The sequence below is a fragment of the Mustela putorius genome, unplaced genomic scaffold, assembly GCF_011764305.1.
Source record: "Mustela putorius furo isolate JIRA1106 unplaced genomic scaffold, ASM1176430v1.1 tig00000835_pilon_pilon_pilon, whole genome shotgun sequence".
NCBI classification, from domain to species: Eukaryota; Metazoa; Chordata; class Mammalia; order Carnivora; family Mustelidae; genus Mustela; species Mustela putorius.
Window position 1 is genome coordinate 9,115,318 of NW_025421492.1, and position 25,513 is coordinate 9,140,830.

The following is a 25,513-nucleotide window of genomic DNA, read 5'->3' on the forward strand; positions in this document are numbered from 1 at the left end:
GCTGGTGTCCGCGTCGCAGACGCGCTCCTGCACTGGGCCTCACACCAGTCACACCAGGCAAAGAACCGGGTCTGTGGTCGTGCTGCGCCGTCCCCAGGTCCCGCAGTCCGGCGGCCCCAGACCCACCTGCGGAGTAACCAGGGTCCCGCGAGGCTCCTGCGTCGCCGGCGGGTCCGTGCGCGCGGGGCGGCTCTGGGCACCAGGCGGCGGGGGAGCCCAGCCCAGAAGAGGCCCCGAAACCGCGCGGGCGGGAGGACCGGCCGCAGGGAGCCGGGGCGCGTGGTACCTGCCGGAGCGCCCGCGTCGGTCGGTGCCACGCGCACGGGGAAGGCAGCCGGCGGGTCTCTCCCCACGGCCCCGGTGGGTCACCCCTGCTGTCTCCGCGCGGCCCCGGCGGGTCACCCCTGCTGTCTCCCGGCAGCTCCGGCGGGTCACCGCGGAGTCTCCCGCACACAGCCCGGGGAGGGGGCGGCCGCACCGCTGCGGCCGGGCTTGGGGACGGGGCGATCCCCGCAGGCCGCAGGACCGGCCGCTGAGAGGCTGTAGGAAGCGGCGCGCGGGTAGGCTCCCGCACACCCGCTCCGCTCCTGATCGCGGCACTGACCAACGAGGACTTGCTTTACCTAAAAAATGCCCTCCAGGCCTAGACGCCTCAGTTACCCTGAAACTGCTGTCACCTTGAGGGGTCCGGGAGGGTCCTGGACACTGAGCCTCATTCGGACCCCGCTCCCGCTGACCAGGGCCCGAGGCCGAAGCCTCAGGGTCCCTAGGGTCGTTTCCCGGAGGGACGTGCCGTCTTGGGTAAAAGACACTCCTTTGTCCTCTGGCGCACGACAAGCGCAGACTTAAGCTGACGCACCCCTGCCTCCCTGGTTATCCATCCATCCCGTTCCCCCTGCGGCGCCCCCGAGCTCTCTCTGCGGGGCACCTCCCGGCCCAGCGTTAGGGACCCGGTGTCCTAGGCCAGCACCGCAACCCCCCCACCACCACCAACGGAGACTCCCCACGGTGACCAGTGAGGCCCCGCCCCCACCACACCCCGGAGGCTCCGACCCCACCACACCCCGGAGGCCCCGCCTCCAGGCCCCTCAGGTGAGAGCAAAGGGGGAAGCCATCAGAAAGATGTTCAGGGGAAACATTCACCAAAATATTTAGTTGTCAAAAATGTTAAATTTTCACCAGAGGAAGCACCTTCCCAGGATGAAATGTAATTAAGCCAAAAGAAATGCTGTCTTAGAGGGGCGCCTGGGTGGCTTAGTTGGTGAAGCCTCTGCCTTCAGCTCAGGTCAGGATCCCAGGGTCCTGAGTTCCAGCCCTGCTGAATCTAGCGTGATCCTTAGGGCGCAGCATGGAGCAAAGCCACAAGGCCCAGCCCAGAGCTGTGACTCCTGCCTAAGCCAAGAGAGCCCAGGGAGCCAAGCACTCCGGGCCCACCTGTCGCCAGTGAAGCCAGGCTCTCTGGGGCTGGACCTCCCCAACGTGTGTGCCTGAGCCAGCAGCATCACTGCCACCTGGGAACGGCTACAGATGCGTGACCTCAGGCCCCAGGCTTAAGAAGGGAGTCACTAGACTCCCAGTGACTCAGGCACACATCAGTCTGGAAAGCAGGGCTGTACCCATCCCAGGGGGCATCTCGCCAGTCACTGCTAGGGGCTGCTGTTTAGGGTTGGTGCCTTGAACAAACCCTTACTGAATGCCAGGTGTGCGTGGTACCTGGTGCCAGGGCCGAGGGCCTTCATGGGGCCGATGGCTGTTTGAGAGCCCAGTGCTGGGCGGTGATCACACATGTGGATGTGTAGTTACAAACTGAGAAATGCACACAAGGAAACTATAGGATGCAGGCCCTGATTCGAACTGTGTGTCTAAGGAAAAGAAACACCCAGGTGAAGAGAGGCACGGAGCGGCTTGGCTGCAGCACAGGTGTTAGGAGCACAGGCAGCCCCAGACGCCACAGATCTCAGACGCCTGTCTGTACAGTGATGCAGCCGTAGCAGGCCGCTGGGGACAGGGCCAAGGAGCAGGAGTGCGTGCGTCTGCCCCAGAGAAAATGGTGGAAGACTTCCATTCACAAAATGATCTGGAAGCAAAGGCTGTTATTCTCATGTGGCATTTGTTGGAGCGTGGGACCTGCCGTGGGATGACTTCCTGAGCTGATGTGTTGGAACAGTTTAAAATCAGGCCACAGACCTGTGAGTCAGATGGGGTGTAGCCGACAGCAGAGCCTGGCCCCTTCCTGGGCCCCATCCACCTACCCCAACCTGCAGGGATGATGGCCTGCCGGCAGCCACAGGACGGCTCAGGGGAATATCCCTGTGAGGGCGCTGGGGACGGAGAACCCAATGCCCCTGGGTCACCTCAGTGAGCACGTGTGTGTGCTACAGGTCACACGTGTGCTCCTCTGCTCACACACATGATCTGTGTCTATGGACCCAGCCCTGCGTAACAGAGATGTGGGGCAGGGCTGTGAGTGGAAGACACAGAGATCTAGGGACAGGGTCCATGGTTTCTGTCCGGCAGGGGCTTCCAGTATGGTCGAGCAGGCGTGGTCAGTGCCATGCCTTCTGTGCAAGCTCTCTTTAACCCTAACCACCGTCCAGGAGTGTCGCTGATCCCATTTTAAAGGCCAGGAGACTGAGACCTGGAAGGATTTGGTCCCTGACCACAGTCACAAGGGGAGTGAACAGAAGAACTGGGGCTGATGCCAGAGAGAATGCAGAAAAGAGCTACCGAGCTCCAGTGGTAAGCTGAGGACTCCACGGCGGAAGTCAAGCCCCGGGACACCCCACTGGGAGCAGACTCCCCAGGTAGGAAGCGGTGCCTGAGCCCACCAGGCTGAAGAAGGGCTGCCGGCAGGTGCGAACCGTGAGGGCGGGTCTGGCTGCTCCGGAGCTGAGGGTCACGGTGCAGGAGACCTGGCGGCTTTGAGAGGTGGAGCTGGCAGGCTGGAGGCACGCAGGAGGTGAAGGCCAGGTTTCTCACCTGTCCCTGCCTCCATGGGACTTATTGGACGCGGAAATCCACTCCAGTGGAAGCCCCTTAAGGAAGCGAGGTGACATCCTAGTATGACCTCAAGAGTTACAAAAGGGGGCCGTTTCCAGGGACGGGGAGGGGCTGAGGTGGGATGCGGTCTGGACCAGTTATGTCTCACCCACAGAGATGGGAGAGCAGAGTCAGGAGGCACAAGGCCCTGCAGGGCAAGTTCCCAGCTGTCCCTTTCTGGCTCTGTGCCTCTGGATAATTTAAACTTCTCTGAGCATATTTCCTCCTTCAAAAAAAAAAAAAGGGACAAAAACACATTTTTCATAGGGCTTTTGTGAGACTCAAATATATGTGCATGCTGAGCGAGTGCGGTCCCAAGCAGAGGGGCCGCTGCTCACCAGAGTGCCTGGAGACACGCATCACACATGGGCGTTCACAGGGCTGTGGTCTCAGCCCTTCTCAAAGACCAAAACTTGCCAACACAGCCCTTTCGCTGTGCACCCGTAGTCATACCACTCAAGGGGCATCTGCTGAGGGACATGTCCAGGTGTGCCAGGGAGCAGGGGAGTTGCCATGATACTCTGGTCACAGCCCCAAAGAGGAGGATGTGGGAGAGCTGGTCAGGTTCACCCCGTCCCTGCCGTCTCCGCAGCACAAGTCGGAACCCACAGGGCCGCCTGGGAGAGGGGTTCTCACAGGTACGTGCTGGACGCTGAGGGAGTCGCACAGCCCCCAGCCAGTGTCCAGGAGGTGCGGGGCCGGGGGTGCAGGGTAGAGGAGATGACTTCCGAGTGCGGCCGGGCAGGCAGGTGGTGTCTGTTTTCCAGAGGTGGAGTCAGGGAATGACATGAAAGACATCAGAAGCAACTGAGGGTTTAAGACCTGGTTTTGCCACTTAAAGGCGGGCCCTTGGTCAGGTGACCTGACAGGCTGGGCGGAGTCCCCGGGGTCCTCTTCTCCCCAGCCCGTGCAAATGCTGGCAGAAAGCGGCACACAGCCGGTGCTCCAGGAAAGGGGGCCGTAACTGCGAGACCTCACTGTAGCTCAACACAGGTCACACTGCCTGGACTCTCCTCCGGGTGGTGACCGAGTGGCAGCTGCTCCCACCGGGCTAGTGGAGGCTCCCAGGGCTGGGAGGGAGCCCAGAGACTACGTGCCTCCCAGAAACACAATCAAGGCCAAGTGTGGGGCATTCACGGTGGCACAGCCCTGGGCCACTCTCCAGGCCGTGCCGTGACTAGTCCTCTGCTGCCTGGGCTGAGGAGAGGCATCACTGACCGACAAGCCATGGGGCCACGCCCCGGGGAGACTGCTCCCAGCCTGTGTGGTGGAGAGACAGGGCCGGAGACGCCAAACTCGTGGGGAGAAGGGATCCTGGGGCAGCTCATCTCCTGAGGACTGGACGAGGGTCCTCAACACACCATTTCCTGCAGGAGGTTCTCCCAGACCTGCAGAGATCCTCCGTCACCTTCTAGTCCACGGAAGCATGTTCCGAGGAGCCCGGGCTCTGTGCCCCTAACCCTGCATGGGTACAGCGGCCCATGGGCCCAAGGGGACCAGAACCCAGAGGCGGGGCGCCACCTCCTCCTTCACGTGAGGGACCATCACACAGACACAGAAGTTTGTTTTGTCCCACAGCAACACCCCATTATCATCACAGACCAGGGAGGGAAGTGAGGTCAGGACCGGTGGGTGGGGAGCCGGTGGCTCGGGCCCCCATGCCGTGGAAAACAGGATACAGACATGACGATCGTCTCCGAAGCCCTCCAGCATGGCCCTCACAAGTCTCCCTCCCACAACCCCTACCCAGGGCCCTCGGGGTCCTTCCGCGAAGCATGTGTCCACAGAAAGAGGCCTCTTGTCTGTCCCTGCCCTGTCTCAGAAGCAAAGGTGCCAAGAGAGCTCTGCCTTGTAGGCGGGCTGGCGCCTGAGCTGCCTTGGGGCAAGCGGGCCGATGGGAGAAAACGGAGAACAGACTCCCGGCTCTCCGTGGGACGGCCCTGGGTGGGGGCTGCGAGGTGACGGTAGCACCTGCGGGTGTGTGAGCGAGCCGAGGGGGCAGGTGTGCGAGGCGGCAGACGTCCCAGGGCACGGGCGGTCTGACGCTGGCCCGCACAGGTCCACACCCGCAAGCTGCAGGCGGCCTATGAGGCCTTCGCTCTGGCCACGAAGCTCAGACATTCTCGCGGGGGCGAGATCTCCCTTTCTCACGGGAGAGCCTTCGCACCAGTTGCCCTGCGACCCGTCGAGCAGCCCCCAGGCCCACCTGTGCTCATCTGGAGTCTCAGCTTCTCCCACGACGCCAGGCCCGCCAGAGGGGCCCGCAGAAGCTGGTGTGGACTAAAGGGAAGCCAAGGAAGACAGCAGCAGCTGGAACCACAGAGCCACAGGGCGGAGGGTAAGAGCCCCTTACACACCAGCGGTGGGGCCTTAAATTCTACAAGACAAAGAATCTCTTCCTGATTTATTTTGTTAATCAATAAACCCTTAATAAGTTGTGGTTCAAGGCTTTCAGAATTCCCAAATGGTCAGACCTCCTACAGCCACTTCAACTAAACCCCGTGGAGTCTGGGGCTAGAGCCGAGAACAGCCTCACTGGGTGGGGGTTAAACCAAACCGGAGGCGGCCACCCAGGGACACGCACGCAGCCTGGGGCGCCATCTACACAGGTCAGTGTCCCTTGTGGACACGAGGCTAACCCGTGACATCACGTCCGAGAACCAGCACCATCCCCTTCAGTGACAGAGACCCTGACAGTGGCTACACCAGGGGTGGATGCTGACCACACAGGACATGAGGGAACCTTCCTGGATCCGGGAGCGTTCCGTCCATGACCTCTTCACCTGGTGTGCAAACAGACACGCACCAGCTCGTCAAGCTGCCCGAGATGAGGGTGTGCTCCTATCCCACGGGAGAGAGGCCACCACGTGAACGAGGTCCGCAACAGCCTCCTGGAACAGCCGCTCTCTCGGCCTTGAGGCCGGGCAAGGGTAGGACCGGGCGGGTTGGAAGAAGCTTGGCTCCGGAGGAGACAAACCAGGGATTTAACAGCTGGGCCCTGCATGTGGCCCGGGGTGGTTTTCAAACTCTGTAAGCAACAAAACTTTTTTTCCTCCCTCCAAGTGAAATGCAACACACTCCCTGCAAAATACAGAGCCGACACTCTGGCTGGGGGTGAGGAGGGGAGCCTGCTGGCGAGCTCCTGCCCGGAGCCCCAGTGAGGAACGCAGCCTGGGGAAGAGAGAGAGAGGGGTGGTGGGCTGGGCCCCCCTGCGCCGTGCTTGAGGCCTGTAATCAAACACCGAGGAAGTCAGCACACACCGCAGGGCAGAAAGAGCAACATGGACTTTTCAGTCCATTTCCTTCTGACTTCCAAAGTTTCTCTTGTTTTGTTCGGCTCATCCTTCCCCTGCTCCTGTCTGCTCTGTCCCCCGCGGCACTCACAGGGAATGAACAAGGCCACTGACCCCTCTCAGAGGTGCCCTGGAAATAATCCCATCGGTGAGTCAAGCTTTGCTCACCTTCCTCAAAAAGTAGTTCTTTTCTAAAGCACCCTAATAACTTCTGACCTAGTAGCTCCTGGGAAAATGGAGTTGTTCCTTACCTGAATTTGACTCAGCCAGCCTTTACTGGGTACCTCCTGTATGCAAAACACCGCTCTTCACACTGTAGGTGCCAAGGGTTTCCTTGAGCCATGCTATTGAGAAATGCAGCTAGTGTTCTGAGCTGACTTCCCAGTCTAGCACAGCGGAGAGCCCCCAGACTAGAAAAGTGCAGGCAATGAGGGGAGAAGGTGCTCTGACTTATCTCCGAGGAATCATGGCCAACTTCAACATTGCTGATGCTGGGAAACAGACAGGAACGATTCCTGGAGGCTGACATCATGAGGGCCCTTGCTGGGCGAGCAGGCCGGCTGGGAGGCAGGGGAAACCTCTGGGCTCCAGGAAATGTGAAGCAGGGTTTGGTGACACTATGGACACTATGGACACCAGTCTTCTCACTTGCCAGAGCAAACCACTGGACCCTATGTCTCTACCTATCTTACCTATCTTCATCCCCCAGCACAAGCCCTACACCTGGCAGAGTGGTCGCTTCATAAGTGAATAAAGGAATGGCGGGGGCGCCTGGGTGGCTCAGTGGGTTAAAGCCTCTGCCTTCGGCTCAGGTCATGATCCCAGGGTCCTGGGATCGAGCCCCGCATCGGGCTCTCTGCTCAGCGGGGGGCCTGCTTCCTCCTCTCTCTCTCTCTCTGCCTGCCTCTCTGCCTACTTGTAATCTCTGTCTGTTAAAAAGATAAATAAATAAATCTTTAAAAAAAATAAAATAAAATAAAGGAACGGCGGAGCCCAAGGCAGAATCCGACTTTTAAGGACACCTACCGAATAGAGGATGTCCCTTGAGACCAAGCCACAGAACCCGCTGTGGTGACGTAAGACTAGAACTTTCCCCCACAACGCACAGGAGCTGCCCTTAGCAGCGCTAGCTGCAGGCAGCCGAGGGGTCTGTCTCACTGTACTTGGGGCAAGCTAAAGACACCTGCACCAACACCGGCACCTGCACCAACACCTGCACCAGCACCGGCACCTGCACCTCGGGACCTGTCCTTGGAGGAGGAACCAGGATCCCTCCTTCCCCAGCGGCCACTGAGAGTTCATGGCCAAGAGCACACACTCTGGAGCCAGACTGCTCAGGCTCTCTGACCTCGGGTGGCTTCTGGACCTCAGTGCTCCTCTTGTATAACTGTGATGGTAACAGAACCCATCTTGCAGGGCCGTGACGGAGGTTAATGACTGAAATTTGCAAGTGCAATGTATTAGAGCAGCGTCTGCAGGTGTACACGCTTATACACTGGGAAGAACGGTTAAATAATCCTAAATATTTCTGAGCACAACCTGTAGACAGAGGCAGCATTCAGCCCGGACCATCTGTATGCCCCCAGCGTGACCGGGGCAGCCTCAGAGGAAGGCTGCAGGCTGTGTTGGGGCTAAAAAAGGTCACGGTCCCTGCCATTGGTCCCCAGGTTCACAGAAGAGTAGAAATGTGTCAAGAGGAAGGGGTGGGCCAGTAAGCATGTCCACAGCCAGCTGGACAGGTCTGACACCACCCCTGATGCTCCCTTTCACCACTGGGGTCATGGCGGCTTCTGTGGCTGCTATGCCAAGCTCCCTGCTTGTCTCTAAAAGTGTGGGAAGCCCCTTCACTGGGAAAGGGTCAGGCTGATTGTAGACATGGCTCACAAACGTGAGAGCCTCTGATGCCGTGAATGGTTCCACCTTCCAATCTTGACCCCCCTTTCCTCAAGGTGGGAGAACTCTAGCTCAGTGCCATGAGTCCCAGGAACGGGCTTGAACCCCTGGCTAGTTGTCCCGGGAGAGTTCATCGGGCTTTCTGCTGCTCCCAGGCCAGGGGTCCACATCAACCCCACTGGCATCCACCAGCCTGCCAACTGCTTCTGGGGTCCCTGGTGAGAGTCTCCTCCAGCAGCAGCCTCCCTCAAGTCACCCAACCTGTTTGAACAGATATGCACACGTACAAACCAGAATCTTAAAAGGGTGTAGCTGACACGCACAGGTGAGTCAAACCTCGTGAGGCGGTTCTCAACGGCCCACGGGAGGCAAGTGCTCAACCACCCCGTGGGGAGGGCCTGGCCCAGGCCCCAGCCCACCAGATGGAGAGACGTGTCCCTGCAGCACCCAGCAGCAGAGAGCCTCAGCCAGACACAGGGTCTGAGGACCCGGGGAAACACGCAGGTATAAATCACTGCTTGGAAAACCTGTTGTCAAGCAGGTCCCATAACTCCATAAAAAGTAAGAACAGTAACACTGCAGGGAAGAGAGAGGCAGCCAGAAACAGATGAGTGGTCCACAAATACAAAAATCTTCAATTCATTGATAACTTGAGGATCGAAGTAAAACCACGGGACAGGGTTCCACTTAACCGACTGGGAAAGAATAAGAAAACACCCAGGGCTAGAGGGCAGGAGGGCAGAGAGAGGACGGACAGACAGGAGACGGGAGGACGGACAGACAGGAGACGGTAGGTAAACTTGTGCAAGAGCCCTTCTGCAGGAAAATTCAGCAACATGTAGTCCAAGTCTTCAGAGCATGAGCTCCGCCAGCACAGACAGTGCACTTCTGGGATCCGTCCCGAAAGGCGAGCTCTTCGCATCCTGTACGTAACAAACCTCCACTCTGTGTGTGTTTGTGTAGACGTGTAAGTACAGAGATGTTTTTCACAGCATTGCTTATTATAGAAAACACTGGAGATGAACCCAAAAGGATACTGGTTAAATTAATTATGGTTTACACACAAGATAGAACACAGGTAGTAATTTTTAAAAATACGTTCTTTAGCAACACTAACGACATGACAAAACACTTGAAGGGGGACTCAGGCTAGACCGTCACATGCCTGTAGAATAGGACTCTGATTCTACAGAAGACAAAAGTGTGCACCTAGAGGGTCCAGAGGGCAGGCTGCCACACTCAAGAGAGGCTCAGTTTCGGATGGGAGAATTACCCCGTTTTGTGCCTGATGTGGTTTCTAAATTTTCAGCAATGACAGTGTTTCTTAAGAGTACAGAAGAGCCTCCAACATGATTTCAACAAAGCAGCACACTAGACTAAAACCCTCAGTAGTACCTTGTCCCCAGACACAATGGACATGGCACACCTGGGGCTGTACACATGGTCCTCGGTCTCTGCCCTGAGCAGTCACCCTGTGCCAGCGCTGGGAAAGGGCCATGAGATGAGCAGGGGCTGGAGGACGGCGGGAGCTCGGCCCAGTGACAGCCTCTGATGGGCTGGGTAGGAGAGGGTCAGCGCCCAGGGCGGATTCTCAGAGAGCATTTCAGGTGGGGGAAAGCCACATAACCAGGGCCAACAGACCACCAGGTTAAGGGAACGTGAGTGAGGCCCAGCCAGAAGGCAGAGGCTCGGAGGGGACACCCTGCGGACAGGGGGTAGCGTGCTCATTCACAGAGCTGGAGACCTGTGATGACTCCGCCCCTTGTAGACGCCTCCCCTAGCACTAGTCCTCCTGCTAACCCTACAAGGGGCCAAGACTTGCTCCCCTGGGCCTGAGGCATGCTCCCCGAGACCTATGCACAGCCCCTCCTTCCCCACGGCAGTTCTAATGGGAGGAGAGGCAAAAGTCAAGCAAATGGCAGCCCCGGTGCCAGAACTGAGAAGGCAGAAGTGCATTCCGCCGGTTTGGGGAGGAGTAGATGACTCACAAGTATTAAAGCAGAAATGTTTGGGGAACGTAAGGGCCTGTGTGATGGGGGAGAACCACCGGGTAAAGACGATGTCCCTGAGGCTTTGGAAGTTGAGTGGCTGTGGCACATGGCCAGAAATTCTGGGAGCAGGAGAGGTGAGTTTCACACCCAATATTCTGAAACGCCACAGAACCCTGAACTGTGGGGACGGACCGTTCCGCCTGTGGGCAGCCTGCGGCCTTCCACACGCTCTTGTAGTCATCACTTCATTCTGTCCTGGGAGGTGAGAGGAACAGGAACAGTGCCCATTTTACAGATAGAATAACAGAGGCTCTGAAGGGTCAAATAACTTTCCTGAAGGCTCCAAAGAGTAGGAGGCGGCAGACCTGGCTGCACTCAGCCCCCAGCACCATTTTCGCCACCTGAAAACCCCGGTGTTCTGGTGCTTCACTGAACATGAACAGAGACCTCATTGTCATCAAGTTTTGCTTCCTGTATTTTGACAACAGCAGCTGCAGTAAAGGCTCCTGGCAGAAATGGGTTCATGGTAGCAAATATTAATTTTTAAGGGGGCCAGTGGGAGGCTGTGTACGGAGGGAAGAGCCAAGTGGACTCTCGGAACAAACAAGGCAAGTCCCAGCACCCAAAATGGTGTGTATGTGTGTGTGTGTGTGTGTGTGTGTGTGTGTTGAACCAGCCAGCTCAGCAGGGCCCACCCAGGGTGGTGTGGCTCTCCTAGGGGTGCCCCAAAGTTCAACCAAAACTCCAGCTCTGCCCTCACCTCCAGGGGAACAGTCAATACATCTGAACCTGAGCCCAAGCACCCTTCTTCACTGGGGAGTTAGAGGGGTAGGGTAGTCTGGGGCAGCCCACAGGCCAGCCAGGACATCCACAGCCCCCCACTGCCCTCCTGGAGGGGACGCAAAGGCTCTTCCCCTCCCTCTCCCAGCAGCCTGCATGGGCGGCCACCAGCCCAGAATGGGGCATAAGCCCTGCTGTGGGCCCAGCCTCCAGAGGGACCCTTCTAGACAGATGGTCTGGAGCTTGTTGTCATCAGACAGCCGCAAGGTGCATGTGGCTTTGGAGTACTAGGAATGTGGCTTGTGTGACTCAGGAAAAGTGCTTAATGTCAGCCAATCTACACTTAGAATCAAAGGGCCACTGGAGAGGCAGCAGGAGGGCCCCTTGCTGTAAGTGCTCTGTGTGTCCACTGTGCTTGCTGGAAATGGCAGGAATGCACACCCAACAAGGCGTGTGACCACGTCCCCAGTATAAAAACGGACCCTCCTGGGGCACTCTACATTGTTTCCTACAACTGCCTGTGACGCCATGATGATTTCAACAAGTTAAAAAGACCCACCACATGTGCTCAGTGCCTATGAGAGTGGTCAAAGAACTCTGATCAGCCACGTTCCCAACCCAGCTGAAGACACCAACAATTGTCTGGAGCTCCCACTCATGCCTGTGGTTCTTTCCTCCCCAAACTCACAGCCGGCACATGCGATGCGGGAGGGCGGGGGCACTCTCGGGCTGCAGAGGAGATGAGTCCTGGGCAAGGGTCACAGAATTAGCGTAGGGAGAAGGCTGTGAGGAGGAGTTCATAGAAAGACCTTCTCCCCAAGATGGGAATGAAATCCAACTCACTGGTTCATTGCGGAGAAACCGGCCCCGGTCCTCGTTGGAGGCCCTGTAAACCCCTTACCAAAGGAACCCTACGGCCCTTGACCCGCAGAGGCGGCCTGCGCAGGGGGGTAGCTCGACTCAGCTCCTTAGGCTCAATCGCCCCGCACGGAGTGGGGGCTCTGAGCCCACCCTCTGGCCCAGCCCCCTCCAAGCCCTCAGGCTGCTCCGCCTCGTCTTCCAGGAGGCGGGAGGCACAGAGAAAGGGCAAGAGGGCCGACTCCCAGGCAGCAGCAGCGAAGGGCCCGAGGAGCCCCCTCCTCTGGGACCCTGAACAACTACAACCAAGACCCTCGCAGACAAAAGCGTCAGCCTCTAAGAAGCCGCCCCCGCAAAGGGCAGAAGCGCCAGATCCTATCAGCCAATTAGCCGAACGCGCACAGACACCGCAAGTTGGGGCACGCTCGGGCCGGGGCGCGGGCAGCGGGAGGGGCCGCCGGCCGGGCGCGCCGGGAGAGCCTGGGCCTGGGGCGCGCCGGCGGGGCTGGGGGTCCCGGCCGGCTGCCGCTCACCCCTCGCGGGTTCCGAGGCTCCTCCGCGGCGAAGGAGGAGGCGCGGCCCGGCCCTCCCCCCGGCCCGGGCCCCCCAGGATCCCCAACGGCCCCACTCGGAGCAGCTCGCGGGTCGCCCCGGAAACGCCGCCCCTCCACCGTGCGGCGCGCCGGGTCGTCTCCCGCCCGTGGAACAAAAGAGCCGCTCCCGCGGGGGTCCGGAGCCCGCGCGGCCCTCCCAGCGCCGGGCTCCAGCGGCACCCATCGTGCCGCCGGGCTTTGTGTCCGTGCGGGGACGGGAAGGGCGGCGGGACCCCCGCACATCCCGCCGCGGCGCCCGCGCTCCAAAGTTGCCGCCAGCCCGCGTACCCCCCGCAGCGCCCAGCCGCCCCCCGCGGGGCGCCCATTCATTCGCGGGGGTGCAGAGCGCGGGCGCCGGCTCACCTTGCTCTTGACTTCCACCGCGCTGCAGTCGTAGAAGCGCAGGGTCTGAGACTTGTGGAAACTCCGGTTCATGGTTCCGGCCCCGCGCAGCCTCGCCTTCGCCCCGGCTCCTCGCTCCAGGGGCTGCAGGAGGATGCTGGGGGCGGCGCCCCCAGCCCCGGCCCGGGCCCCGGCCCAGGCCCCGACCCAGCCAGAAGCCGCGCTCGCTCGGCCGCCCCGCCGCTCCGAGTGCGGCGGCCCGAGCTGGGCTGGCCGCGCGCCTCGGGACTCCAGGGGCCGCGCGCGGGAGGAGCTGGGGACGCCGCGCGCGCCGCCCCGAGGACCCGCCCCCAGTCTCCGCCCCGCGCCCCGAGGACCCGCCCCACGAGCCCCAAGGACCCAGGTCCCGCCCCACGTCCCAAGGACCGGCCGCCCAACCCCCCCATTCCACGCCCCCCAGGACCCGCCCCCAAAGCTCCAAGGGACCCTGTCCCTCCCGCGCCTAGAGGACCCGCCCCCGAGGACCTGCTCCACGAGTCCTAAGAACCCACGTCCCGCCACGCGCCCCGAGGACCCGCCCCCGAGGGCCCGGCCTCCCCAATCTCCGCCCCGAGCCCTAAGGACCCGCCCCACGAGTCTCAGGGACCCGGTCCTGCCCCGCGCCTCAAGGACCCGCCCCCCCATCCCCGCCCCCGAGGACCCGCCTCCCGAGTCCGGAGGACCCTGGTCCCGCCCCGCGCCCCGCCCCCGAAGCGGCTGAGGCCCCGTGGGGTACGCGCTCGGGTCTGCGCGGTCCCGAGCAGGGGAAAGCAGCCTGGACCAACCCCGGGCGTCTCATTCCCCCCCGGGTGCTGAAAACTTCTCTCTCCTGCTCGCCTCCGCCCTGATTTTGTTCACCTGCCCGGAGCGGCCGGGGCCGGAGGCTGACTTGGGCGGATCGTTGCTGTTTTCTTGGATGATGCGGGAGCCAGTGTAGGCTTGACGGACTCCTTCGGGCCACCCTCCGTGCCCGCCGCCGGACGGTAGATGGTCCCCGACGAAGGTTCTGCGGAGAGGCGAACGGCTCGGGCGCGCTTCCGCACAGGTGGGATGCGGAGCCGGTCGGAAGCACCTCTAGGCCGAGCTGATGCCCAGGGAAGCCTTCCGCAAGGCCGCTGGAAAGAGTGTCTCCGGAGAAAGATGGGGTCGGTTGTCAGCAACGTCACGGAGAACCTCTTTCCTAGAGGGTTCTGAAACTCCTTTGGGAATTTGGGATGAAGCTAAGAAGACAGGACCATTAGGTAATACTAAAAGTATTACAAAGTTTACTGTAAGTACGTTATATAATCGTAAAGTTGTTACACATTCATTGTAAGAGATCTGGAGAATACCAAGATTGAAAGACAAACGTTAGTCACGTATAATCATACTAGTCAGCAATCAATTCTGTTAAACTTTCGGTATATATCTCTCTGTTCCGTTTTCTGTGTATATATTCATATATTTTACAAAATTGTGATCATGCTCTTTAACCAGTTCTGTGACCTGCTGTTTTCATCTCTTGTTATTTAAGGAACATATTCATTGAGTGTTCTCAAGAAATACGGTTTTTAAGAGCTGCATGTATGGACTTTTAATCATTCCATTTTGGATAAACAAGATATTTCTGATGTTTGGCTTTTATAAAATATTGTGTTTCTTGAATTCACTTATGTCTAATTATTTCATTAGCACTGACGCCAAAAAATGGAATTGCTATGCCATGGAGCACACACAGCCTTTAACACAGATTGCCAAACCATGACACTCTGAATCTGATTTTTACTTCATTTCATTAAATATCCTGTTACATACCTGCCCGGGACTACAACCGCAGAGACACACAGTTACAGCCCTGCCCATAGGAGGAACACCAGTCTGGCCAGAGGTCCAGACATATAGACCAAATTCCAAATTAAGGCGGAAATGCCAAGACATTCCCACAGAAAATCAGTAAAAAAGCCATTCCAGACCAAAGGTTTAGGATGTCCTCTGCTCTGAAAGCTCCAAAAGACGTGGTATAGTGGTTTATTATCAATGCAAATTTTAATAAATTTTAAGGAGAATTTTTTTAAAAGATTTTATTTCTTTATTTGACAGACAGAGATCACAAGCAGGCAGAGAGGCAGGCAGAGAGAGAGAGGAGGAAGCAGGCTCCCCTCCCGGCTGAGCAGGGAGCCCGATGCAGGGCTCCATCCCAGGACCCTGAGATCATGACCTGAGCTGAAGGCAGCGGCTTTAATCCACTGAGCCACCCAGGTGCCCCTCAAGTAGAATTTTTTTTTAAATGTCAGAGAGATACACACTGTGCACAGAGGTGCTGACTTTCTTTCAAAGAGAAGTCCCCTAAACCACACGGAGGTCTGTGGCTGTTGCCCGTCGCTGAGAACAGTCATGTAGTGGGAGAGCCCCCAGGGTTTATTAAGAAGCAGGGACAAGGGGCTGATGGAGGTGAACAGCATGGGAGTTAATGGGGCAGGTTAGGGCACCACTGGCCAGCTCAGGGCTTGGAGATGGGGAGAAGGGAGGGCGGGAAGCTACGAAATTCTGTCCTTGGTGGAAGTGAAACCATTGCCCTCACGCCTGGGGCCCAGTGCAGGCCAAGGCCCAGTGCTTGTTACTAATACCCCACTCAGACCCACTGAAGCGGCATCTGCACCTGAAAAAGCACCCTCCCCACCATGGTCTGTGTGCCCCTACTTTGTAGTCTTCTACAAACTTGACTGAGATGATCAGCAGGAGGACATGCATGTGGAAGGAGCCTGAGTCTCCAGGTTGAACCTGAAGGTGATTCTTTTGGCTTCAGGCTTGTGTGGGGGTTGGGTGTAGACAAAGCCAAGTGGCCAGGCCAGGTCTGCAGGCACCCCCCACCCCTCCCCCCTCAGCTGTGCAGCGGGGTCTGAAGAACTTGTCAAGTAGCTGCTGCCTTTAATACTTTCATGCTATAGCAGGTTTGGCGTCGGTCTCACGGGTGGTGTAGGCTGTGGTGTTTGGATTAGAAAGAGACGAAGCAGAGCAATTACCAACGAGGCAGCGGCGGCTCTGTGCCCGTCCCTGAGCGGTGGAGCTGATGCATGGCCGAGGCTGGTGAAGACACAGCCTCGCACTCCTCCTCCAAACCCTGTCCGCATCCCCAAAAGCACCCCCCACCCTGCTACAGACACCTCCCCTTGGGCTGTCAGCGTGTTGTGCAGCTGTGTCCCAGGAGGTCCAGACACACGCAGTGTGTGGCCTGGTGTCCACTCCAGAGGCAGCTCCTGGTCAGAGTAGCTCAGCTCGAGGCTGAAGGAGACCTGTCCGTAGGTGAGCCGGGGGCACCTCTTGGGGTGGAGTCTCGGGGTGGGGGGCTGCCGTCCCCATAGCCTTTTGCACTCTGCAGTGCCTGTCCTGAGTATGCATCTCTGCAGTGACTAACCTACTAATGAGGCAGCTCACTGCAGGTTCCCAGCTTTGCCAAAGGGTCCTGTCTGGCTCTTGACCAGGACATTCAGCCATGGCTTCATCGGCAGTGGTGACCCCCTAGGACGCTGACATTCCGAACTTCTGACTGTAGACTGGGCGTGATCCTCGTCGGGGGACTTGAGGTCTGGGATTCTCAGTTCCCTCCTCTGTGGAGAGAAAGGGCAGATAACGTCTACAAGTGTCCAGAATGGCTCCCGGAGCACACACCTGCTGGAGAAAAGAGCAGAGGGTGCAGGTGTCTGCCTCTGACAGCTCAGCCTCAGTGATTCAAACACACCAGCCATTCCGTTCCTTTCCTTTGGCAGACGTTGGTTGAGGAGAGTCCTGGTGCTGCTTCGGACTAGGTGAGAGTCTGTGCTTGAGTGCAGAAGGGGCAGGCGAGGGTCCGCAAGCTCTCCCGACCCAGCCACACGCATCTCCTCCCTTCCCGAGTTCTCCCGCTGTTGTGCTAGGCAGCGGCTCCTTCCTCTTCCTTCCCGCGGGCTCTCCCAGTCTGTTCGCGGAACAGTCTGGGGCTGGAACCAGAACCTTCCTTGTAGGTGACGCATGGGTTAAGAATACCTGGGTTGTTTGCGGCTCCGACCACTCATCGTGTGTGCGGCTGGACGCTTGCCTCCCGCTCTGCCTCAGTGTCCTCATTTGTGAAGTGAAGGCTGTATAATAGTGGTACTTGCCCACCCAAGGTTGTTAGGAGGCTTGAATGTGTGGAGCAGTCAGCGCTCTGAGCAGCCCCCTTGCAGCCAGAGGGACCTGCAGGCGTGTCGTTACTCCTGCCGCCCGACTCTTTCTTCTGCGGGAAGGCAAGGAGGGGCACTGGAACGAGGGAGAAGAGAGTGCTAAGAGAAAGGAGACAGAGGGAGGCCCATGGGACAGAGGTTTCTGCAACCCCCGGGCGGTCCTACGTGGCAGGCTGAGGTCGGGTGTGTGATCGAGGGAACAGGGGCAGAAGAGCAGCTCCCAACCGGCGTGTAACTCTGCGCAGACCAGGAGGACACAGCCCTCTGCTACGTCCCCGCTGTGAGGACAGGGAGAAGCAGCCCCTCCTCCACCCCAGGTCCCGCAGAAATGGAGAGGAGCCAGCCGGCCAAGCCTGCAAGGGCTAGATGAGTAAGTCCTGAGAGATCCGTACCACAGGGCGTCTCCAGGTAATGATGCTGGGCTGCAAAGCTAAAGTTTTCTAACAGGATGAATCTTGTGTTGAGAGTTCTACCACGCACACAATGATGAAGGTGACGGTGCTGGTGAAGATGAACAGGGCAGGAGGGCGCTTCTGGAGGTGATGGGTGTGTTAATGGGATAGACTGCGCTGACGGTTCCACAGGTAGAACCCACCTCCAACCTCATCAGTGCATACATTAACTATCTACAGGTTTTCTTTAATGTCGGTTATACCTTCATAAAGTGGTTTCAAAAGATAAAATAGGAGAGAATGTAGTCAAAACACTGAGCACATTTCCGGTCACAGTAAATACACAAATAATTACAAGTATTGTCAAACCTCAGCTGCGGACTGGGAGTTGGTCCCATAGGTGGCCTCCATGGCCAGCTGCTCCCTCCAGCCTTGGCTCCCTCCAGCCTTGGCTCCGTGCAGCCGCTGCGACAACTGAGTGCCGCCCAGACAGAGGGGGAGGCCCAGGTGTGGCTCCCTTCTGTCGGGCGTGGCTGGCTCTCAGCAGGTGGGGAAGGTCGCAGACACCGTGACACCTTCTTTTGGATACTTGCTATCTTCCCCCCATATTCGTCACTCAGGTCTCTAACCTGCAGCTCACTTCCGTGGGAACCTGGTTTAAGATTGCTACAGAGGCTTCGAAGTGTGTAGATTCATCTTGCCTTTGTTCACTGTCCTTGGGTCTGAGATAACGGCGGGAAAACTCAACCTGGTGCGAAATCAACAATGCTGAACGTCAGGTGTGCTCTGCCCCCGGCGGCCCGAACTTCAGAGAAATGGCCAGCTGCACACCTCATCTCATGCACAACCTGCTCTAAGGACTTATGTAAGGACTCGCGTAAAAGGAAAATGTGCTGAAAGTTCATTACTGAACTTTGGCCTTAGAGAAGACACTTTGGGATAAAAGTTCCCAAGAAAATGTTTTGGTTCTTTTTTTAAAGAGCGTAAATGCACAGTATGTTTCATGGGTCGAGTTCCTTCCTTCTCAGCGAAGGCGAGATGAGCAGACGGCGTAGCTCACATCCCAGCTGCACCTCCGTCTCCGCTGTCGGGGTGTGTTGGGGGGACCCCGGAGGGCTGAAAGGCTGGGCGCCAGTTATAGTCTTTGGTCGGGGGTCTCCCCTGGGGCTCTGGGCCCAGCAAGACCAGAGGTGGGTGAGACGGGAGGTGGGACGGTGGGGCTGTGTGAGGACACAGTTTGCCTTGACCTAACGTTGCCCTGACGTGGTAGACGGGGTACAGGGAGGACAGGGGGCCGGAGAAGGCACGGCCGGGCCGGAGAGGGCGGCTGACGGTCGTGGGCGGGGGCAGCAGGGTCAGGGAGAGGGCACGGCTGGGCCGGAGAGGGCGGCTGACGGTCGTGGGCTGGGGCAGCAGGGTCAGGGCTAGGAGTCAGGGTCAGGGTCAGGGTCAGGGTCAGGGTCAGGGAATAGGGTATGGTTAGGGGTTGTGTGAAGGTACCGTGGGTGGATGGGTTGGCTGGCTTGGGTTTTCATTGAGGACACTCATGTGCCACCTCCATTCCAGTCTTCCAATGACAGGACTTCTTTATGCATTGCTGGCTGAGTCTTCTGGTGTTGGGTTGGTGTCCTCAGTCCTCTGTTTTTCGGACCTAGGCTTAGGGCCTGGTTAGTGCCAGAGCCATGACTAATGTTAGGGTTAGCCCAGAAGCTTGGAATGTCCTATCTGCCAGCAGGGTGGCAACCTCCCCAGAGGGCCACGGTTTGAGGGCGACGATTAAGGCAAAGGTCAGGTTTAGATTTGTGTTGGGAGTGGGGGAGGAATATGTGAGCTGGCTTGTTTTTTTAAATATTTAAATTGTGTTTTATCTAAATTCAATTAATTAACATAATGTATATTATGAGTTTCAGAGGTAGATGAATGCATATTCATCAGTTACGTATAACACCCAGAGCTTGTTACATCACATGCCCTCCTTAATGCCTGCCCTTCAGTTACCCCATTCCCCCATCCCCCTCCCCTCTAGCAACCCTCAGCTTGTTTCCTAGAGTTAACAGTCTCTTACGATTTCTCTCCTCTCTGATTTTATTTTGTTTTATTTTTCCTTCTCTTCCCCTATGATCCTGTTTTGTTTCTAAATTCCTCGTATCAGTGAGATCATATGATAATTGTCTTTCTCTGATTGACTTATTTCCTTAGGGTCATACCCTCTAGCTCCATCCGCATTGTAGCAAATATAAGATTTCATTTTTGATGGCTGCATAGTATCCCATTGTGTATATATACCACATCTTCTTTATCCATTCATCTGTCAATGAACATCTGGGTTCTTTCTATAGTTTGGCTATTGTGGACATTGCTGCTATAAACATTGGGGTGCACATGCCCCTTTGGATCACTACATTTCTATCTTTAGGGTAAATACCCAGGAGTGCAATTGCTGGGTCATAGGATAGCTCTATTTTCAAGTTTTTGAGGAACCTCCATGCTGCTTTCCAGAGTGGCTGCACCAGCTTGCATTCCCATCAACAGTGTGGGAGGTTCCCCTTTCTCTACATTCCTGCCAACATTTGTTGTTTCCTGACTTTTTCATTTTAGCCGTTCTAACTGGTGTAAGGTGGTATCTCATTGTAGTTTTGATTTGTATTTCCCTGATGCCAAGTAACACTGAGCACTTTTTTCTTGTGTCTATTGGCCATTTATATGTTTTTGCAGAACTATCTGTTCATGTCCTCTGGTTATTTCTTGATTAGATTATTTACTTTTTGGGTGTTACGTTTGATGAGTTCTTTACAGTTCTTGGATACTAACCCTTTATTTTATAAGACATTTGCAAATATCTTCTCCCATTCTGTAGGTTGTCTTTTGGTTTTGTTGACTGTTTCTTTTACTGTGCAAAAGCTTTTTATCTTGATGAAGTCCCAAAAGTTCATTTTTGCTTTTGTTTCCCTTGCCTTTGGAGACGTGTCTAGCAAGAAGTTCAATATCAAGGCTGTTACCTGTGTTCTCCTCTAGGATTCTCATGGATTCCTGCCTCACATTTAGGTCTTCTATTCATCTTGATTTTATTTTTGTATATGGTGTAAAAAAAATGATTCAGTTTCATTATTCTGCGTGTTGATATCCAATTTTACCAACAGCATTTGTTGAAGAGACTGTCTTTTTGCTGTTGGACATTCTTTCCTCCTTTGTTGAAGATTAGTTGACCATAGAGTTGAGAGCCCATGTCTGGGTTCTCTATTCTGTTCCCTGACCTGTGTGTCTGTTTTTGTGCCAGTACCATACTGTCTTGATGATCACAGCTTTGTAATAGAGCTTGAAGTCCAGAATTGTGATGCCGCCAACTTTGGTTTTCTTTCTCAGCATTCCTGTGGCAATTTAGGGTCTTTTCTGGTTACATACAATTTTAGGATTATTTGTTCCATCTCTGTGAAAAATGTTGATGGTATTTTGATAGGGATTGCATTGAATGTGTAGAATGCTCTGGGTAGTATAGACATTTTATCAATATTTATTCTTCCAGTCCATGAGCATGGAACATTTTTCCATTTCTTTGTTCCTTCCTCAATTTCTTTCATAAGTGTTCTATAGTTTTCAGGGTACAGATCCTTTACCTCTTTGGTTAGTTTATTCCTAGGGATCTTATGGTTGGGGGTATAATTGTAAATGGGACCAATTCCTTAATTTCTCTTCCTTCTGTCTTGTTGCTAGTAAATAAAAATGCAACTGATTTCTGTGTATTGATTTTATATCCTGCCACATTGCTGAATTCCTGTATAAGTTATAGCAATTTTTGGGTGGAGTCTTTTGGGTTTTCCATATAGAGTATCATGTCATCTGTGAAGAGTGGTAGTTTGACTTCTTTGCCAATTTTGAATCCTTTTATTTCTTTTTGTTGTCTGATTGCTGAGGCTAAGACTTCTAGTACTATGTTGAACAACAGTGGCAATAGTGGATGTCCCTGTAGTGTTCCTGACCTTAGGGGAAAAGCTCTCTGTTTTCCCTCACTGAGAACGTTATTCACTGTGGGCTTTTCATATATGTTTTTTTTGATATTGAGGTATGTGCCCTCTATCCCTACACTGTGGAAAGTTTTAATTAAGAAAGGATGGTGTAGGGTCGCCTGGGTGGCTCAGTGGGTTAAGCCTCTGCCTTCAGCTCAGGTCATGATCTCAGGGTCCTAGGATCGAGCCCCGCATCGGGCTCTCTGCTGAGTGGGGAGTCTGCTTCCCCCTGCCCCCACCTGCCTCTCTGCCTACTTGTGATCTCTCTCTCTCTCTCTGTCAAATAAATAAATAAAATCTTAAAAAAAAAGAAAAGAAAGGATGCTGTATTTTTCAAGTGCTTTTTCTGCCTCAATTGAGAGGATCATATGGTTCTTGTCTTTTATTAATATGATGTGTCACATTGATTGATTTGCAGATGTTGAACCACTCTTGTAGCCCAATGTGGCGAATATTCCTTTTAATGTATTGTTGGATCCTATTAGTTAGTATCTGGGTAAGAATTTTTGCATCCGTGTTCAACAGGGATATTGGTCTGTAATTCTCCTTTTTGGTGGAGTCTTTGGTTTTGGGATCAAGGTAATGCTGGCAGCATAGAAAGAGTTTGGATGTTTTGTTTAGTGTCCTTCCACTTTTATTTTTGAAACAGCTACAGAAGAATAGGTATTAATTCTTCTTTAACTGTTTGGTAAAATTCCCCTGGGAAGCCATCTGGTCCTAGACTCTTGTTTACTGGGAGATTCTTGATTACTCCTTCAATTTCTTTGCTGGTTATGGGTCTGTTCAGGTTTTCTATTTCTTTCTGGTTAAGTTTTGGTAGTTTATATGTCTCTAGGAATGTATCCCTTTCTTCCAGATTGTCAAATTTTCTGGTGTATAGTTGCTCATGATATGTTCTTACAATGTTTTGTATTTCTTCATTGTTGGTTGTGATTTCTCCTCTTTCATTTATGATTTTATTTATTTGGGTCCTTTCTCTTTTCTATTTGATAAGTTTGGCTAAGGGTTTATAGAGCTTATTAATTCTTTCAGAAAACCAACTCCTGGTTTCATTGATCTGTTCTACTGTTCTTTTAGTTTCTATTTTATTGGTTTCTGCTTTAATCTTTATTATTTCTCTTCTCTTGGGCTTGTGCTTTATTTGCTGTTTTTCTCTAGCTCCTTTAGGTATAGGATTAGGTTGTGTATTTGAGACCTTTCTTGTTTCTTGCTATATTGCTATGTACTTACCTCTTAGGAACATCTTTGTTGCATCCCAAAGGTTCTGAAGTGTTGTGTTTTCATTCTCATTTTTTCATGAATTTTAAAAAATTCTTTAAAATCCTGGTTGACCCATTCATTCTTTAGTAGGATACTCTTTAACCTCCATGTATTTGGCTTCCTTCCAAATTATCTCTTGTGATTGAGTTCAAATTTTAAAACATTATGGTTGGAGAATATGTACAGAATAATCCCGAACTGTTGGTAATGGTTGAGACCCAGTGTATGATCTATTCTGGAGAATGTTCCATGTGCACTAGGAAGAATGAGTATTCTGTTGCTTTAGAGTGAAATGCTGTGAATATATCTGCAAAGTCCATTGGGCCCAGTGAGTCGTTTCAAGCCTTGTTTCCTTACTGGCCTTCTGCTTAGATGATCTGTCCGTTGCTGTGACGGAGAGTTAAAGTCCCCTATTATTATTGTTTTATTATCAGTGTTGTTATTATTCATAGGTTGTTATTGTTTTATCAGTTTTGTTATTAAATGGTTTATATAATTGACTGATCCCAAGTTAGGGACATAAATTTTTACAATTGATAGATCTTCTTGTTGGATAGACACTTTTATTATGATATAGTGCCCCTTTTCATTTCTTATTACAGTCTTAGGTTTAAAATCTGACTTGTTTGATATAAGGATTGCTACCCCAGCTTTCTTTTGATGCCCACTAACATGATACATGGTTTTCTACACCCTCACTTTCAATCTAGAGGTGATGTTGAATCTAAAATGAGTCTCCTGAAGACAGCATGTCATTGAGCCTTGTAGTTTTATTTTTATCCAATCTGATACCGTGTGTCTTATGATTGGAGTATTTAGTCCATATACATTCAGAGTAATGTGTTCAGGGTGTCACTGAAAGTGTGGGTTCGCTAGGATTGGCTCCTGTTTTCATTCATATTTCTCCTGCTTTAGATCCTTTCTGGAGTTCCAAATGATACCATTTCTTTCTCATTCCAGTAAGTCCTCTGGTGTTTCTCAGGGGTCCCAAATCCCTGGGGTTTTGGAGCCAGGCACTTGGGGATGGATCCCTCAGAACCCAACCTAGGGTTAGGGTTAGGGCCTAGGAGCATGATAGGCCTGACCTCAAGGCCCTGAGATAAGCTCCCCAGGGGGCTGAGTTGAGGGCATGGGTCAGGTTCCTGGTCTGTGTCCAGGGGCCCAAAGAATGCATGGGGGGGTGGTTCAGGTGGGCATGCGGATTTCCTGTGCTCTGAATCCTTCCCAGTGTTCCAAATGACATGGTTTGCTTCTGGGTGTCAGGCTGAGTCCTCTGGTATCCCCGATATCTGGGGCTTTGGAGCCAGACCCTTGGGGATGGACATTACAGAACCCAAACTAGGGTTACTGTTAGGGTCTAGGGGTATGGCAGGCCAGATTTTAAGGTGCTGTGGTTAACTTCCTAGGAGTCTGGCTTTAGGGCATAAGATAGGGTCATTGAAAGGATCTGTGTTTGTGTCCAGGGGGCTTCTGAAAGTGGAGGTGACCTCAGGTGAGAATGCAGATTTCTCCTGCTCCAAATCCTTTCTGAAGTTCCAAATGGCATGGTTGCCTTCTGGGTGGCAGACAGAGTCCTGTCGTATGGCTCAGGTATCCCCCATCTGTAGGGCTTGGGTGCCAGACTTCTGGGGACAGAATCCTTAAGGCCCAACCTAGGGTTAGGGTTGGGGTCTAGGGGCATGGCAGGCCCAATCTGCTGGTGCTGTGACAGGACCTGTGAGACCCATGGTTGTTGGGCTGGCCCTGGGTCATGAGGAAGCTGAGATTTGGGCCATGCCCAAGAACATCTGGATACCTGGAACTCATGATGGGCTGTCCCATGAGGACCTGTGGGACCTGTGGCTGCTGGGCTTCCCCCTCCCCTTCATAAAGATGCTGAGATTCGTGGCCGTGCCCAAGGATCATCAGGACACCTGGAATGCATGAGGGGCTGCCCCCATATCCATTAGGGGGTGCTATCTTGAACAGAGCCATCAGAGCAGGTTCCTACTTCTATCCCCTGAAGGGACACTGAAGCCCAGACATGCAGGGCCCCCAGCCATACCTGCACATAGGAGGACTGCCTGGGGACACAAGTGCTTCTTTTTGTGGTAACTACATTTTGATAACTTCTGGGTCATTTGTAGCTGTGAATGGCTCTAGTTTTATGCCAGATGTTTTTCTGTGTCAATGCTGAGCAACCATCTTGAAAAAGAACAATTGAGGGGAAAGGTGTTCTTCCTGGAACTAAACAGACACTGCCCGATGGGGCTGGAAGCAGCCCTGCAGCAGCCTTGAAGCCAGAATGGGCCCTGGCCAGGTCTTCCTTCTGTCCCTGCACCTCACCGCAGCCATGGGTTTTCAGGGTCAGGGGTGTGTCGAGCCACCTGTCAGACCTCCAGTCCCTTTACCACCAGACGCCTTGACTGTGGCCACTAGCTCGGCCTCCAGGAGCATGGAGCCCTCTGGGTTATATGCGGTGGCTGCCTTGGCTTTAAATGGCTATTTCTGTGCTTGTGTTTATGAAATGTGGGCAGTGGCTCTGTCTGGATGTGCATCCTGTTGGAATTCCTCAGTTCCTACTGGTGGGTTTATACTCGTGCCCTCATCTGCCTGCACTGTGTCTTAGCAAGCATTCATTGGGTGCCTGCTGTGAGCTCAGTCACCAACACGGGGCAGAGCTTGAGAACAAGAACTAAGATACAGGATCCCTGCTCCAGGCCCTCCTGGGACTTGCAACAGGCCCAACCTCCTGACTTACTTCTCTCCTATTGTGGCAAAACAGACATACAACTGATACCATTAAGCATGTTTCAGGGGCGGTTCAGTGGCAGTAAGTACATTCACTCTTCTGCACCTGCCACCTCCATCC

The 25,513-nt window shown here is 54.4% G+C and overlaps 1 protein-coding gene across 1 annotated transcript in view; it reads right to left on the reverse strand.

Moving 5' to 3' along the window:
• The window catches only part of PARD6G (par-6 family cell polarity regulator gamma), a 78,621-nt gene extending 65,609 nt beyond the window's left edge, over positions 1–13,012 (reverse strand). The window contains exon 1 of the mRNA XM_045085286.1: positions 12,811–13,012. Coding sequence (XP_044941221.1) covers positions 12,811–12,882 — 72 coding nt within the window. The 5' untranslated portion in view covers positions 12,883–13,012. The remainder of the gene's footprint in view (positions 1–12,810) is intronic.
• Positions 13,013–25,513: the final 12,501 nt, after the last annotated feature.